The following is a 14,481-nucleotide window of genomic DNA, read 5'->3' as shown; positions in this document are numbered from 1 at the left end:
AGTCACCACAAAGTGGCAAGTAACAGGTGAACCAACAGGGCGGTTAGTTCGCACAATCTTTCCTGAGGTCAGTGCAAGCAGCAAAGTAGTCTTGAACGACAACGCCTTCAGAGAAGAGTGCTCCTGAAGCTCGATGGGATATATTTCTCCAAAGCCTCTAGTACCAACGGTAGTTTCCTTTGAGGGAAGGAGGCATGCATTACCGGGCGTTGCCTCCTGACCCCCTGCAGGAACCGCTTCACAAGGGTGGCCAAAGTCTGCTCTGTAGCCAAACCCTGGCAGAAAGAGATTGCTGCTGCATACACCTCAATAGTGCGATGAGACTTGTATCCATCAACAACAATAATTTTAAGAAAAACAGAATAGAACCAACTGCAGATGACAGGGGATCTAGCCTACTTTCCTGGCACCAGCGTTGCAACCCCAACCACTTTTCCTTGTAACAAGCAGTAGTGGATCCCGCTCTTGCAGCCTGGATGGTCTGTACAACCTGTACGGATATTCAAGCCCCCCTCAGCCTGTCCCTCTCAGGAGCCAGGACTGGAGCGGTCGTGCCCAGTGTCCTCTAGTCATTGAAAGCACTGAGTGACTGATGAGATTGATCCAAAAAGCTCCTCCCTTGTGATGGGGGCTCTCAGAAGATAATCTTGATCCTTTTTGGGGAGCCGCACATGACAGGAGCCTACCATGGCCCACTACCATTGCAACACCCTTATTCAGATTATCATTCTGGCGAAACAGCAGTCCACAATGCCAGTCTAAGATTGTTTGGGGGACAGTGGAACTCCCAACACCCCCAGATTGTTACCAGACAGAGACAGCTGTGATCCCAGCTGAAATATGTTATCAAAAATATTCCAGGGTCTCTCTACCACGCAGTACCCTTGGTAGAGGCTTCCTGCTCTCTGACCTGCCAGCCGACAGTGGAAGCAGATGGGCCGCAAGGTCTTTATCATGGTGGGATAAGATTTCAATGTGAGACCGAGCACCCTGAGATAATCCACCAAGACAGCAGCCGGAGCTCTCGTCTTCAGCGGATGCTGCCAGGGAAGCAGATGAGCCAAACATCGATGACATTATGCCGCCCTCTTCATCATTTTGGAAAAGCAGCCGCTGTCTCAGCAGCATGACCGGAAGCAGCCTCAGAGCTGAATTTGTGAAGGTCCGGCCCAGTGATGAAGCCGGGACATGACAGGCACTGACATGGTTCCTGAAGCAGCGACTCTTCCTTGTAGAAAGTAATCAGTGGGCAAATCGCAGTTGTCTGAAGAGAAAAAGGATGGCAGACTGTGGTGTGTAGGACACTGTCTTTATATATTGTGTATACACTGTATCCTATACAACAGTACTATTAATACATTTTCATTCAGTATTATTAGCCCTTACCTTTTGACCTGCAGTTTCAGGTAAAACAGCACCCCCCCAAGGAATCAATAGGATGCATGGCTGTTAAAAACTGCATTTGTCCATTGACAACCGTGAAGGCTGCAGCTTCTGTCAGGTATGAGCTTGACCCACACATTCCAAAGTAGAAAAGAAGAATCCCCGAGCCTGAACCCTCACTTTCCGCAACCAGGAAACTTTTAATCATTAACGTCTTAAAGTTATAATCTGTAAGATTTTCATCTGGTTAATTGTCTTTTGAGTTATTATCTATCAAAGAGTGAGTTAAAACTATTGAAAACTTGCAGTTCAAATCATGGATGTCACTGCAAACTAAACATGAACAGAACATGGGACAGGAGCTCAAAGCTAATTTTCTGTGCACTCACAATAACAGGTTTGTCACACAACCCGTATGAGAAATGAAAATGAAAGAATTTAAACAGACACAGAAACACCCTACCCACTAGCTCAGGGGTGTCAAACGGATCCATTAAATGGCTGCTGTGGCTGCGGGTTTTCATTCCAACCAAGCAAGAACACACCTGTTTTCAATCACCTGAATTGTGTTCTCACGGTTGATTTGTTGGATCAGGTGTGTTCTTGCTAGGAATGAAAACCTGCAGCCACAGCGGCCCTTTACTGGATCAGTTTGACACCCCTGTTCTACCTGTTCTTTAGCTTGATGGAAATGTTTTGCTTTATTGAACTGTTTGGAGCATCAGATTATATTAAAAATAATAATAATAGCATTCATTTGTACAGCATACTTCAAGTGACACAAGGACGCTTTACATGTGTTGGCAAAACAAACATCTTGTGATCGAATCATACCAGAGACTTGAACTACTTTTCTTCACATTTGAATAAGACTGTTTATCTGTGGTCAGGTACTGTGAAGCTGAAGTTTTTGCAAAACATTTTTGTTTCATATTTGATGAAAGTGTCACTATACCCTCACAGCATAATGAGACAGATGATCTTTGAAAAAGTATTGTCACTCTACCTCCACCTTCTGCTCCTAATGGCACCTGCTAGATTCCACTGCGCGTGACCTCAACAACCAATCAGAGCTGACACAGTGTCAATAACTGCTCATGAACTCAGGTCAGACTGACTAGGCAGCGCTGATCAAATCTGATTTACATAACATATTTTAGTGTACCGTTTAGCTGTGAAACGAGAGTTTGTCCAGCTGGTCGACCTGGCTCGACTTGATCACAAACTTGACTCACTAAAATATGTTTCTGAAAACACTTTTACAGTTTGATCGAACTTCAGAGCAGTCATTGAAACTTGGCTCTGATTAGTTGTTGTAGATCGGGCGGGGTGGATCCATTAGGAGCACACACAGAGGGCTCTGGGAGCAGACAGGGACATAAGGTGGAGGGAGAAATGCATTATTACTTTTGGAATTACAGACATAAAAATGAAATGCTCCATGTGGTTTAGTACGAAGCGACACTACAGGAAATGTTCTAATTACCTGCATACATTTAGGTCTCCAACTCCAGGAGGGGTTTGTGGACTGATCTGGGATTTTTTATGTGTTCCACATGCACAGTGATTAAGCTATGGGTGTATCAGAGTCAAGGTTTGTCAATAACATTACATATTGAGGGTTGATCAGTTGTCCTAATAAAACATCTCAAGTATGGAATTACATTGCCCGTTGTAATTCATCAGTCAGAAACCTGATGTTTTGGGCTAGACTGCCCAGCCACCTCCTAGAGCTGTCAGTTTATTCAGCTCCATGTTGGTGAGTTATGAACCATGTAAATACAAATTCTTTAACTCTTTCAAGTGAATGCATCTTCCCCTGAAAGTCAACACAGCCTCACATTTCAGTAGGCTGTTGAGGGTTTTTACTACTTCTGTCAGGTTGGACAGGTTTCTCTAGTTATTGGACCATACCCGGAAACTTCTGCCAGCCTGGCACATCACCTGGCTGTGTCAGGCCAGATGCTGGCTTCGCTGATCTGGTACTCCAGGTAGTTCAGCTGCTTTTGGTGCAGGTAACACTCTCCCTCATTGATTTGCAGGACGCTTTGGAGTTTCTCATTGTGCTCCTTCTGATCATTGCTGTGGACGAGGATATCGTTGTTGAAAACATATCTCCACATGGATGTGATAAATGTGATTAATTTGGCTGTTTCGCTCTTTAGCAGAATCAGCCAGAGTCAGTCGCTATAGTTCAACACTAGTTTGGCTCACTGGATGTACAGTGCTGGGATAAAGCCTGACATAAAGCCTTAAAACCATGGGTGTCAAACTGGTCCAGTAAAGGGCCGTGTGGCTGCAGGATTTCATTCCAACCAATCAAAAACACACCTGACTCGACTTACTCAATCACCTGAACTGTCTTCACACAGTTGATTTGTTGGACCAGGTGTGTTTTTGATTGGTTGGAATGAAAACCTGCAGCCACACGGCCCTTTACTGGATCAGTTTGACACCCATGCTATCTCAGTTATCTGTTTTGCTAGGCCACCGTCCACTTAGCTATGCCAGTTTCACTGGTATGATAAGCAGGTGTAGCCAGACGATACTCCAGCGCCCGATGACATAGCAATGTGGAGCAAAGTCTTGCTATACAGGACTAGGTCAACAAAGATCCTCACTTCGGCTGTTTCCTTAGGGACTGGGAGCACTGGAATGGACCACTACATCACTACCCTCGACCGTGTCCCATTGGTCAAGATCAGACACTTGTTGGCAACTATCACTTCCAGGTCTGGCTCCAAGCAAAGTGCAGCAAAAGCTATTGTACCTGTTCGCCAATGCCGTGTGCATGATCAGCATATGGTGTCATTATTTACACAACTTCTGTTATAACAAGCAGGACCAATGCTCTTGTGATTTATGCAGAAAAAAGTTTTTTCCTTTAATGAACTGGTTGTGAGTTGCATCAGATTGCTTTGAAGTTGCAGATTAAACATACACTGTACATGGGGCATGTTTCAAGCTACTTCACCTATATATTTACATTTTTACATGTGAATAATAATCCTAAATGAAATTTTCTAAAAGTGTTTTGATATGTGTACTTGCATAAGCTGCCAATGGGAGTAATGATCTTTATCAGTACTAGTATGCACATACAATCATCCACTATTATGCTGTCAAGAACCTGACATGAAACAGGTCTCTGTCACGCAACCTGTCACCGTGAAAGTGAAAATGAAAGAATTCAGGCGGACACCGAAAAATAAATAAATACCAACAACTGCTAGCGCTTCCATGAATGTTTCATGTAATCATGGGAAATGAAAGGAGCTACTTGGTTTTATAATAACAGGCGACTTTAGGTGTAATTACATCTTCTGGTGGAAGAAACATAGAGGAAAAAATCATCAGTATTTATTGTTTCATGTTTCCACAATCTGTAGAATACTCAAAACATCTTATCATGCCAGGGCAACAGGTCATACCAGTCCAGCGCACCGATGACTCCACCCTGGCCATGGAGCGTTATAAATTAAGTTGGCAACATAGATCAAATAGTCTACAAGACGACATCAAGACACAAGGTAAAGTATAGTCTGATCATTATTAGTTATATGATGATTATTATTATTATTAATAATAATAATAATAATAATAATAATAATTGTATTTTAATCAGCATCTAAATTGATTTCTTAACACTATGTTGTGACTACTTTGCATATTATAAATTAATTTAGAACATTTTTATTATTTAGTACCAAAATAATTCATAAAACTACAATTGACATTTTTTTATTATTTTTGAGGATGTAAGAATGTATATCATTTTGATGAATGCTTATTGAATTTAACATCAATTGACCAGAAAACCAAATGCCAATAATTACTGCATCCATTCGTGTAAATGTGAATTAATGGGTTAGTAATGAGTGCTAGAGGGGAATCCTGTTTTGTTGTGGTTTGCTGAATTGCATCCAGTTCTATGCAAAGATCTGTCACACACAACTATATGTTTGATTAATTTGACTAAAACTTGATCCATGCAAAGTTTGTTTGCAATGGGTTAAGTTTATCTTAAATTTTACCAATTAAAAATATGTTCTTGATCAAAGGTCAGGGGGTCACTAAACTTTAAAATTATCCACTTCGGATGAAAGAAGATCCCAACCAAATTTCATGACAGTCAGACCTGAAGTTGACTTTCTGTGCTGACTAATACCTAATACTTTGTTAGCGTGATAGACCTTCTATGAAAAATAAAAAGTAAAATTAGCTGGGTTTTTTTTTTATCTCTCTGTGACAGGTTGTGGAACAATGTCTTGGTTTGCTGCGTTGTGTCTCCTGCTTCTGCAGACTGGAGCTTTTGGGTTTCGTATAAACCTATTTGGCTTCAGACCAGCTTCTGTAATTCATGAGGATATCACTGAGACAGCGATCTTAAATGTCACTGCACAGGTGTGCCGCTCTCTGGCCCTGGCTGAGGGCAAAGACTTCACTTTTCCTGTAAGAATTGAATTCAAGCACACTATACTGTATTTACTTTTCTTTATTTCAAATGACCAGTGCCTTTGTTTTTAGTAAATATTATTAATTCTAACTATTATTAATTGTGTGCCTGTCTCCACAGAGATTGACTGCTGAGTCTGTCGTTGTTGCTTGTGAAGCGTCAAAATCAGCCAAGAGCTTCCGCCAAACCATCATGTTGATTCAAAAAAAGAATCGTAGAGTAGACATGTTCCTTTTCTTCCGGTCACGCTATCACTTTGACGATGAGCAATTTTCAGAGGGAAGGAGAGTCATCACTGAAGGATTATCAGCTGTGAAGGCCAGCAACAAGCGGGAGAACTTTGAGGGAGCCAGGGAAAAACTGGGGAAAATTTTGCACCCTTTACAGGTACTTTCTATTGTTCATTTTGTTTCTGTTACTGTCTCTTAAACAAATGTTACACTTCAAAACTAACAGTCAAGTTCAACAAGCAGTGTTCAATACCACAGGCCAGTTTTCTGCATGTACTTGTATACACTGCAGTTGATTTCATTTTACAATAATTAACAAAATGACTTAATGAAGAATCGTGAAAAAGTGTTTTGGATAAGATATACTGTAGCTGTTAAATTATAGATGCTGTTGTAAATATTGAACTTGTCTTCCTTTAACAGGACTTCTACAGTCATAGTAACTGGGTGGAAATGGGAAACTCACTCCCATACTCCAATCTGATCAGAGCAGACACCAACATTGGAAACATAGCAGGTAAAGGAGATCCTATAATGTCACTGTGTGTTTGGGTGTATTATTGAAATAAAAGAAACGGAGATGATTCAAAAAGTTAATGTTGTGATTACAGAGATTATTTTACAAAACAAAAACTGAAAAAATGTTCTTTTCTTCAGCTAAAGGAAGAGAAACCTGTCGCAACTGTGACGGAAACAACTGCAGGAACAATATTTTGGAGGATATCCTACGGGAAAAGATACTTACCTCGGGGTATTTTAGTTTGGTGCCCTTTTTAGCCTCCAAACCAAAAGGTAAATTTCTGCTTACCTAAAGAACTGCATTTAATTTACTGTACATCACTATTGCACGGTTAATGTCAGAGCTGTAGCTAAAAATCTGTGTCATCATCCCCACATATGAAGAAACAGTTGCGGGCAATGGTGACTGGCTATTTTAATGCTGAAATACCCCAAAGTAGAAAATTTGAATGAACCATAAATAGTATAAAATAGTCTCCGTTGTGTCCTTCACAATGGAGAGAGGCTGTCTGTGAGGAAATGTTCCCTTCCTCAAATGCTGTGGTTATCAAGGACTTGCTGGTGTCGATTTATGTCACTGATTTTTCTCCGACACTGAAATTCTCTCACATGGCCACCTTTTTTTCACTGTTTATAAACCACACGTCTACACATGGCACCCTTTGACCTGCTACGTCCTACGTCTACCAGTTACTAGACTGTTGTCCAAGCCTAACCACCATATACCAACACATAAACATTAGCCACTGCCATCAGTAAATGCCATCTTATTTACAAATAGGCCGATGGCAGTCAACGAGGCAAGTATCATCCGATGCCGATGATTTGCTGGAAAATTGGTGCATCCCTGTAATGGCGTCCTGAACAGAGAATGAAGTCACTCTCCCTTTTTTCAGTTGTAATCCGAGTTTCTCTGTTTGTTTTGATAGCTGGTCTGGTACGTGCATGCATGTAAGGGCAGGTGGCCATAACATATTTGGAAACGGTCTGTGAGAGCTGTGTAGAGGCAATCCCCAGCCAATATTTTTTTTCAGTATCTAGAGTACAGCCCTTTTAACATATTTCAATTCGGTCCGAAGTAGTGGATCGACCTACAGACCAACTTTGTTATCGTTAGAGACATGCTGTTAAGCTGCAGCTAAAACACACATTAACATAGATGCTCTCTTCTGTTGTTTTTTCCAAAGAAAAGGGACATTTAAAGCTGTATGAAACATTTTGCTTTCATTCTGCTTCTAATGCTGACCAGGAAAATGCAGCCATGGAGGTGGATTGGATCAAACAAGTGGGATTGAGCCTAAAGGGGGGATCAACAAGGACACTTACGACGCCAGCCACGGACACCTTCACATGAAGGCATCAAACATGGCGATAGCTGCAACCAGCCAGCTACTGGAGGACATTCGAGGGGCTGCTGGTGACAAACCATTCCTCCAGTATGAGACCCAGTCTGCATGTTTCAGTTAAGGAGATGGATTGCAATGGGTATTTTTTTAAATCTCTAATCTCCTTGGTCCTTCTCTCTTCATTCTGCAGGATGATGGGAATCTCCAGAGGTAAAGCTCTTTGTTTCGTGATCGACACAACAGGAAGCATGATAGATGACATTGCAGCAGTGAGGAGCACCACTTCCTCTATAATCAACAGTAAAGTGGGAACAGAAGATGAACCCTCAGTTTACATCCTTGTACCTTTCAATGATCCAGGTAGGATCCTAACGTCCTAGATGAGTGAAGTGAAGTAAACTGCTCACCAGCTAAACTGTTCCTGACTCAATAAAATAAACCAGGGGATTGTATATGTGCTGTATATTTGTTTGGATAGTATAATTGTTAATATTTAAAAAAAGATTTATAACAGTATATGTTAATTACAAAGAGCTCAAGAAACATAAGCATAGAAGAATAATGTATTGTATTTCTCGTATATCTACCTGAACCCCAGATTTTGGGCCACTGATGAGGACTACAGACCCAGAAGTCTTCAAGAATGCTATTAATGCACTCTCAGCAACTGGTGGAGGAGATTTCCCAGAAATGAGTCTCTCAGGGCTTCAGGTGCTGTGATGTTTTTGAGGCTCGTTCAAAATGTCTATGCAAAATATGACAATAAGTGAGTTAAAAGCCAAACTACTGGATCACTGCTGTCCTCTCTTCCTAGCACAGCTGGCTTTAACTGGTGCTCCTCCTAATTCTGAGATCTTCCTCTTCACGGATGCAACTGCTAAAGATGCACACCTGAAAAGCACAGTGGTCGCACTCATAGAGCGGACCAAGTCTGTGGTGAGTATCTACAGAAAGTAAAAAAACTAATGGTAAAGTACATATGGAATTAAAGATTTTGGGGGGTTAGCCCAAACGGGTAGTGTGGGTGCACTGGTAACATCTGGAGGAGACCCCTGTCCGAGAGATCTTCAAGGCCCACCTCCGACTGTGTGTTTCTGGCTTCCCTGTGGAGGTTGGGGGCGTTGAACCCGAGTTGGCAATGTTCAAAGCTTCCATTGCTGAAGCTGTGGCCGCAAATTCTAAGGTGCCTCAAGGGGCAGTTACCCTCGAACACTGTGGTGGACACTGGTGGATAGGAAAGTTTGGGGTCCCCTGCTGGAGCTGCTGCCCCCGTGACCTGACCCCAGATAAGCGATTGAAGATGAACAAATGAGCACATCCAGGTATCTTTTACCGGAAATGATAACAACCAAACAAAATCATGAAGGCTTGACAAATTATCAGGCAAAAAACACATTGTGGCTCCTACACTATGTAGGGCACCTACAAACCTGCTATCAAAGACCTTTCTGATTTGTTGAAATTGAAACTTAAAGCCTCAAAGAGGGAGAGATCTTTACAACTCAAATTCTCATTTACCATCTCCATTTATTTTTTCAGGTGAACTTCATGATTACTGGCTCACTGGGATTTCGTCGCCGAAGACGAGGTAGTGGTGGCCAAGAAGAAAATGAACAAAACAGTCGGATGTTGAAATCAGATGCCCAGCTGTACAGAGACCTGGCTCAGGCTTCAGGAGGTCTGGCTATTGAAGTCACAAAGAGTGAGCTCCCTGTGGCCAACAGCATCATAACAGAATCCTCCAGCTCCTCTGTGGTATAAACACTCTCACTGGCCGTTACCAAAGACTTTTCTAGCTTTAAAAACTTCAGCTGTGTCACCAGTTTCATTTGATCTCCTAGGTGACTCTTCTGCAAGCAGCCAGAAGTCCAGGAAAACCTGAAAATTTCACTTTCACATTTGACGAGTCAGTAAGAAACCTCACAGTTTACATCACTGGAAGGTCTGTCGACTTTACTCTCATCAGTCCCTCAGGTGATACTTCTTTGCAGATTAAATATTTTTAAGGTGTTATAAGGTGCTTACGTTTACAAGCAACAATTTTCAAATTACATTACAACAGTTGATTTAAGGGAAACTAATATGTAATTTTGTTGTATATGCATTGAATAAATACTTTAAAACCACTTGGTGAAAGAAATGAAATACTTTACTGCCACCCCATCTTGTGGCCGTATTACATTTCAAAGTGGTATTTTATAACAGCTGATACAAGAAATTGAAATGTTTCATTGTTAAATATGTTCTCTTGGCCTTTTAACCAGTGTGCCTATTTCTTGCCATGGCCATTTTATTTTAAGGTATGTCTCAGGAAAGCACGAACACCACAGGATCATTGATCACATCCTCCCAGACAGTGGGAAACTTCCAGACTCTGAAGCTAAAAGAAGAAGCTGGACTTTGGGAAATCAAAGTGGTTTCAACAAATCCCTATACTCTGAAGGTCATAGGTGAGAACTTTATGATTATGTGGCTGAATCACACAATGCACACTTAACTTGATTGTAATTGAATGTACAGTATATCTATCCCTAAATGCTATGTTCTCCCTCCTCTATGGTTGATTTTTCTTTTCTTGTATTGTTTCATTTGCAGGTCAAAGTCCCATTGACTTCCTGTTTGACTTCCTGGAGGTTTCCTCGGGTCCATATGGAGGTTTTGATGTTTTAGACAGTCGCCCCAGAGCTGGTAAAGGATACAGAGTTTCTTGATATGTGAAAGTAACATGATTAACTTCAGCATATTTCAGTGTATTTTCTCTTTTTCTGAAGGTGTTAATGGTAGCCTGATCGTGACTGTAACCGGGACTGAGTCTGCCACGGTGACAGAAGTCATTCTGATTGAATCGTCGGGGTCAGCAGAGGTTCGTGGCAGCGTGGAGGCTCAGGGTAGAGGAAACTTCTTAGCTCAGTTTGACCGGATACCAGCAGAGGAGTTTGTGGTGGTTGTGAAGGGACGGACCAACGATGGGTCCTCCAAAGCGTCCTCAGTAAACTTCCTCAGGCAGTCACTGACCAGCATCAAAGCATCTGCTGTTACTGTTACCTTTGTAAGTAAAATGCATCTGAAAACCCATGATATGACTTTTAATAACCACATTCCTTAAAATATACAACTGACATTGACTGTTTTTCTTTTGCTTTCAGCTTGATTCAGATACCGTCTTAGTACCAGGAATACCCCTATCAGTTCCCTTCTCTGTGACGACGAGCGGTGCAGGAGGAAACATCAGCATCCAAGCTACCAATGACCAAGGCTATACTTTAACTTTCCCGTCCAGTTTGAACCTGGATACTGGAGGCAGTGCTAATGGTACAGTGAACCTCACAGCACCTTCTAACACCCCGTCTGGTACTGATGTTACCCTGACTGTTGAGGCTGAGGCTCCGGGAGGCGGAGACACCAACTATGTTGTGCTGCGTTTCACTGTCCTTGAAACGGTAACTCTCTATATTTCAATACATTTTAATCATCTGTGTGTGTGTGTGTGTGTGTGTGTGTGTGTGTGTGTGTGTGTGTGTGTGTGTGTGTGTGTGTGTGTGTGTGTGTGTGTGTGTGTGTGTGTGTGTGTGTGTGTGTGTGTGTGTGTGTGTGTGTGTGTGTGTGTGTGTGTGTGTGTGTGTGTGTGTGTGTGTGTGTGTGTGTGTGTGTCCATTGTCCCTCCCGTTTACGACTCTGGTTTGATTTGGCGCCACAGCTGGTGCGATCCCACTTTACGATGGTCTCTAGTACAATCCTTCCATTGTTGTGTCTATTTCTTGAATCACTGATGTAAAACAAGCTGACTCAATTTACATTTTCTCCTCATAGGTGACTGATTTCACTCTGCCGGTGTGTCAGCTGCTCACCCTGGAGTCCAACTGCTCTGATGGTGACTGCATCTCATCGATGTGGGAGCTTTCTGTTCAAGTGACTGATGGAGCTGACGGGACGGGTGTTGACCGTGTTAGCCTCAAACAAGGCGACGGGACCCTGAACACCAGCCTGACTGCTGACAGCGAGAATATAACGCTGGTTTCCTACAGTGCGTCCTGCTGTTCACCTGATGTGGAGCTGATAGCTGTGGATCAAGTGGGTAATGTAGCGTCCTGTTCATACACTGTGCGGAAAACGACCGTCACTCCAACCACCAGTAGCCCACAGCGTCCAACACCAACTGTTGGGTCTTTGTCTTCCAGAGTTGTTCAGTCTGTTCTCCTTTGCTTTAGCATCACACTCTTAGGGCTCAATTCAGCTTTTTAAATGGGGATAAATGGAGTGTTAACGTTAGTGTGATTTGAAACGGTTCTTTTTGGCTTTGAATCAAATCAACTACATACTATATACACACAGATGCCAGTTTATTAGATAATCGTAGCTGAAATCAATGCAGACACAACATATTATTTGATCAACATTTAAAAACCTTAAAATATGTAGAATTGTTACATTTTGTCTTAAAGCACTGGCCAGAACATTGACTCATTATTTACACTACCATGACCAGTACCATTGTAAAACTAAATATACCATCCATTACTATCATTGTACCATGGTAGATTTGGTATGTTATACATTTATATAAATAAATAAATAAAGATAAGGACAGCACTCCAGGTTTATTTTATTCAGTTGCCATATTGACGTTTTGGGCCAGACGCCTTTCCTTAGCGTACAATGGCAGTTACTGATAACATACACAGGTGTGCTTGGTTAAAGATTCCCACATCATTACATTAATCCCAGCAGAGGGAGATCCAATCCAATTACAACTACCATTGCATTAACAGTGTATGTTAAAGAAACACATAACAAACAGACCACAAAACTCATAACCAGTAAAACCCTCGAGAGAAAAAAAGGGCAAAAAATAAACATAAAAAATGAAATATTTCATTAAAAAAAACATCCCTCATAAAAAAATGAAAGAAAATGAAATCTTCTCATTCAACCCATAGAGAATAAGTGTGTCCAAAAATGTATCCAATGCGCCTCCCTCTGAAGAAGAATTCTGTCTCTGTTGCTCCGTACGTTATACGTTGTAATGTTCAGTTTTCATAGGAACTATTTTAGAGGGGTATAATTCAACTTTATAGTAATTTTGGAGGTTGTAGTTTGTTGTTTTGTTGAGTTGTTTTGTGTTACACTGACAACTGTTTCTCATATTTATCTGCCTTCAGTGATATAAATGATTTTATGTAGGTGAACCTACCGTGATGTACATCTGGCCTGTATATTGTAAAACTAATTATAACATTTTTAAGCTATGCAATATTAACATTAACTTTATGTGTTGTATGTATTACATGGTACTTGGTGTCACTGTAAAACCTTCTTCAAAAGCCTAATGAGGTTGTGATTATGTTTTCATTTATAATATAATTATGATACTTAAATGAATGATTAATTAAGATGTGAAATTGTTTTGTTGTTGAATGATTCAATTTAAGATTATCTATGCATGTAAGGGTTGCTTCTTTATATGATTATAAACATAAATGATGACCCAATAAAACTAAAAAAGTTATGTTGACCACTGTGGTCCTTTGGGGAGAGAGGTGTAGTAGCAGTTGCAGTGTAGGTTAACATTACCACATCAGGGTAACATCTATATTAGATATCCACATAACTCGTAACAAATCAATAAACCGGTGTGTAGTATCACTTCTATTGAATATCTGTAGGTTCGACATCAAGCTTAAGAATGCATTTTATACACTTAACATTATCATGGTTAGTGTATAATTAGTGTTTACCTACAGTAGATGGCGCTCAGCACGTCTCCAGTTTGCAGAAGCTAAACATACTGCTTCTTACTTACTGCTACATTCTTCTTCACACTGCTCTTAAGTATTAGCCTTGTTGTTGTTAAATCTCGGCGTCCTGCAGTTTATATCCATGTTGTTTGTCTTGGCTCATCTTTTATCAGCCCTTTTTCCAGTTCTCTAGTGATTTATTTCCTCTAATGCCAGAAAGGGTCGTTTCATTTTCCAGACAGTGTCTAAGAGGGCCAAACAAGTGGCAGACCTTTAGACTTTCTCTTGTGTTTACTATAACTCCCAGGTGTTTTTCAGTCGGGGCAGTCTCTAGCTTTAGACCTTGGTCACTCTGAACTGGATCAGTTGCACTGATTGCACAAATGATTGATCAGATTAAAGAGTCTACTGCGATTTCCCCCTCGGTGTTACTGCCATTGGCTGAAAGTAGGCGGGAGGCAGGGTGACGTCTCTGTACAGTCTGTTTATCAGTATTCCCTTTATCTCTGCTGTCATTTGGTGGATCTTGCTGTTTTATTCTCCGTAGTCCAGAGACCTGTATCAAACTGTATTACATTTTAAAGATTGTTCAAAAAGTTGAATGTTGCATAGTAGAAGAGAAAAGCTATTCCTTACAGATGACAAAGTGATTTAAAATTGAAACTGAGGAAAACAGTTTAGGGGATGAACGTAATATTTTGTTTGTAATTACTATTTTTTTTGTTGGGAGAGGGCTACTGGATAAAGAAAAATCTGTAATAAATCCATTTAATATTTTTTTGTGTCCCATGGTGTTTTTGTGTAGAGGAACA

General features: G+C 41.1%; 1 protein-coding gene across 1 annotated transcript; it reads left to right on the top strand.

The window, feature by feature from the left end:
- The first annotated feature begins 4,879 nt into the window (after positions 1-4,879).
- Positions 4,880-13,370, top strand: LOC310956504 (von Willebrand factor A domain-containing protein 7-like). The gene is made up of 16 exons (XM_083926752.1): positions 4,880-4,913; positions 5,636-5,835; positions 5,960-6,226; positions 6,493-6,586; positions 6,727-6,861; positions 7,838-8,024; positions 8,125-8,294; positions 8,533-8,645; positions 8,754-8,870; positions 9,474-9,689; positions 9,776-9,908; positions 10,235-10,384; positions 10,530-10,622; positions 10,706-10,983; positions 11,081-11,374; positions 11,745-13,370. The coding sequence occupies exons 2-16, from the start codon at positions 5,647-5,649 to the stop codon at positions 12,174-12,176; spliced, it is 2,868 nt and encodes a 955-aa protein (XP_083782878.1). The 5' UTR covers positions 4,880-4,913; positions 5,636-5,646; the 3' UTR covers positions 12,177-13,370.
- Positions 13,371-14,481: the final 1,111 nt, after the last annotated feature.

Source organism: Echiichthys vipera (assembly GCF_963691815.1).
Source record: "Echiichthys vipera genome assembly, chromosome: 14".
Taxonomy (NCBI): domain Eukaryota; kingdom Metazoa; phylum Chordata; class Actinopteri; order Perciformes; family Trachinidae; genus Echiichthys; species Echiichthys vipera.
The sequence above is the reverse complement of the archived record's forward strand: the minus strand, read 5'-3'. Positions and strand labels throughout refer to the sequence as shown.

Coding starts and splice junctions, on each gene's coding strand:
- LOC310956504 (XM_083926752.1), top strand. CDS start 5,647: ATGTCTTGGTTTGCTGCGTTGTGTCTCCTGCTTCTGCAGACTGGAGCT. Junction 5,836..5,959: donor GCAAAGACTTCACTTTTCCT/GTAAGAATTGAA, acceptor CTGTCTCCACAG/AGATTGACTGCTGAGTCTGT. Junction 6,587..6,726: donor CAACATTGGAAACATAGCAG/GTAAAGGAGATC, acceptor TCTTTTCTTCAG/CTAAAGGAAGAGAAACCTGT.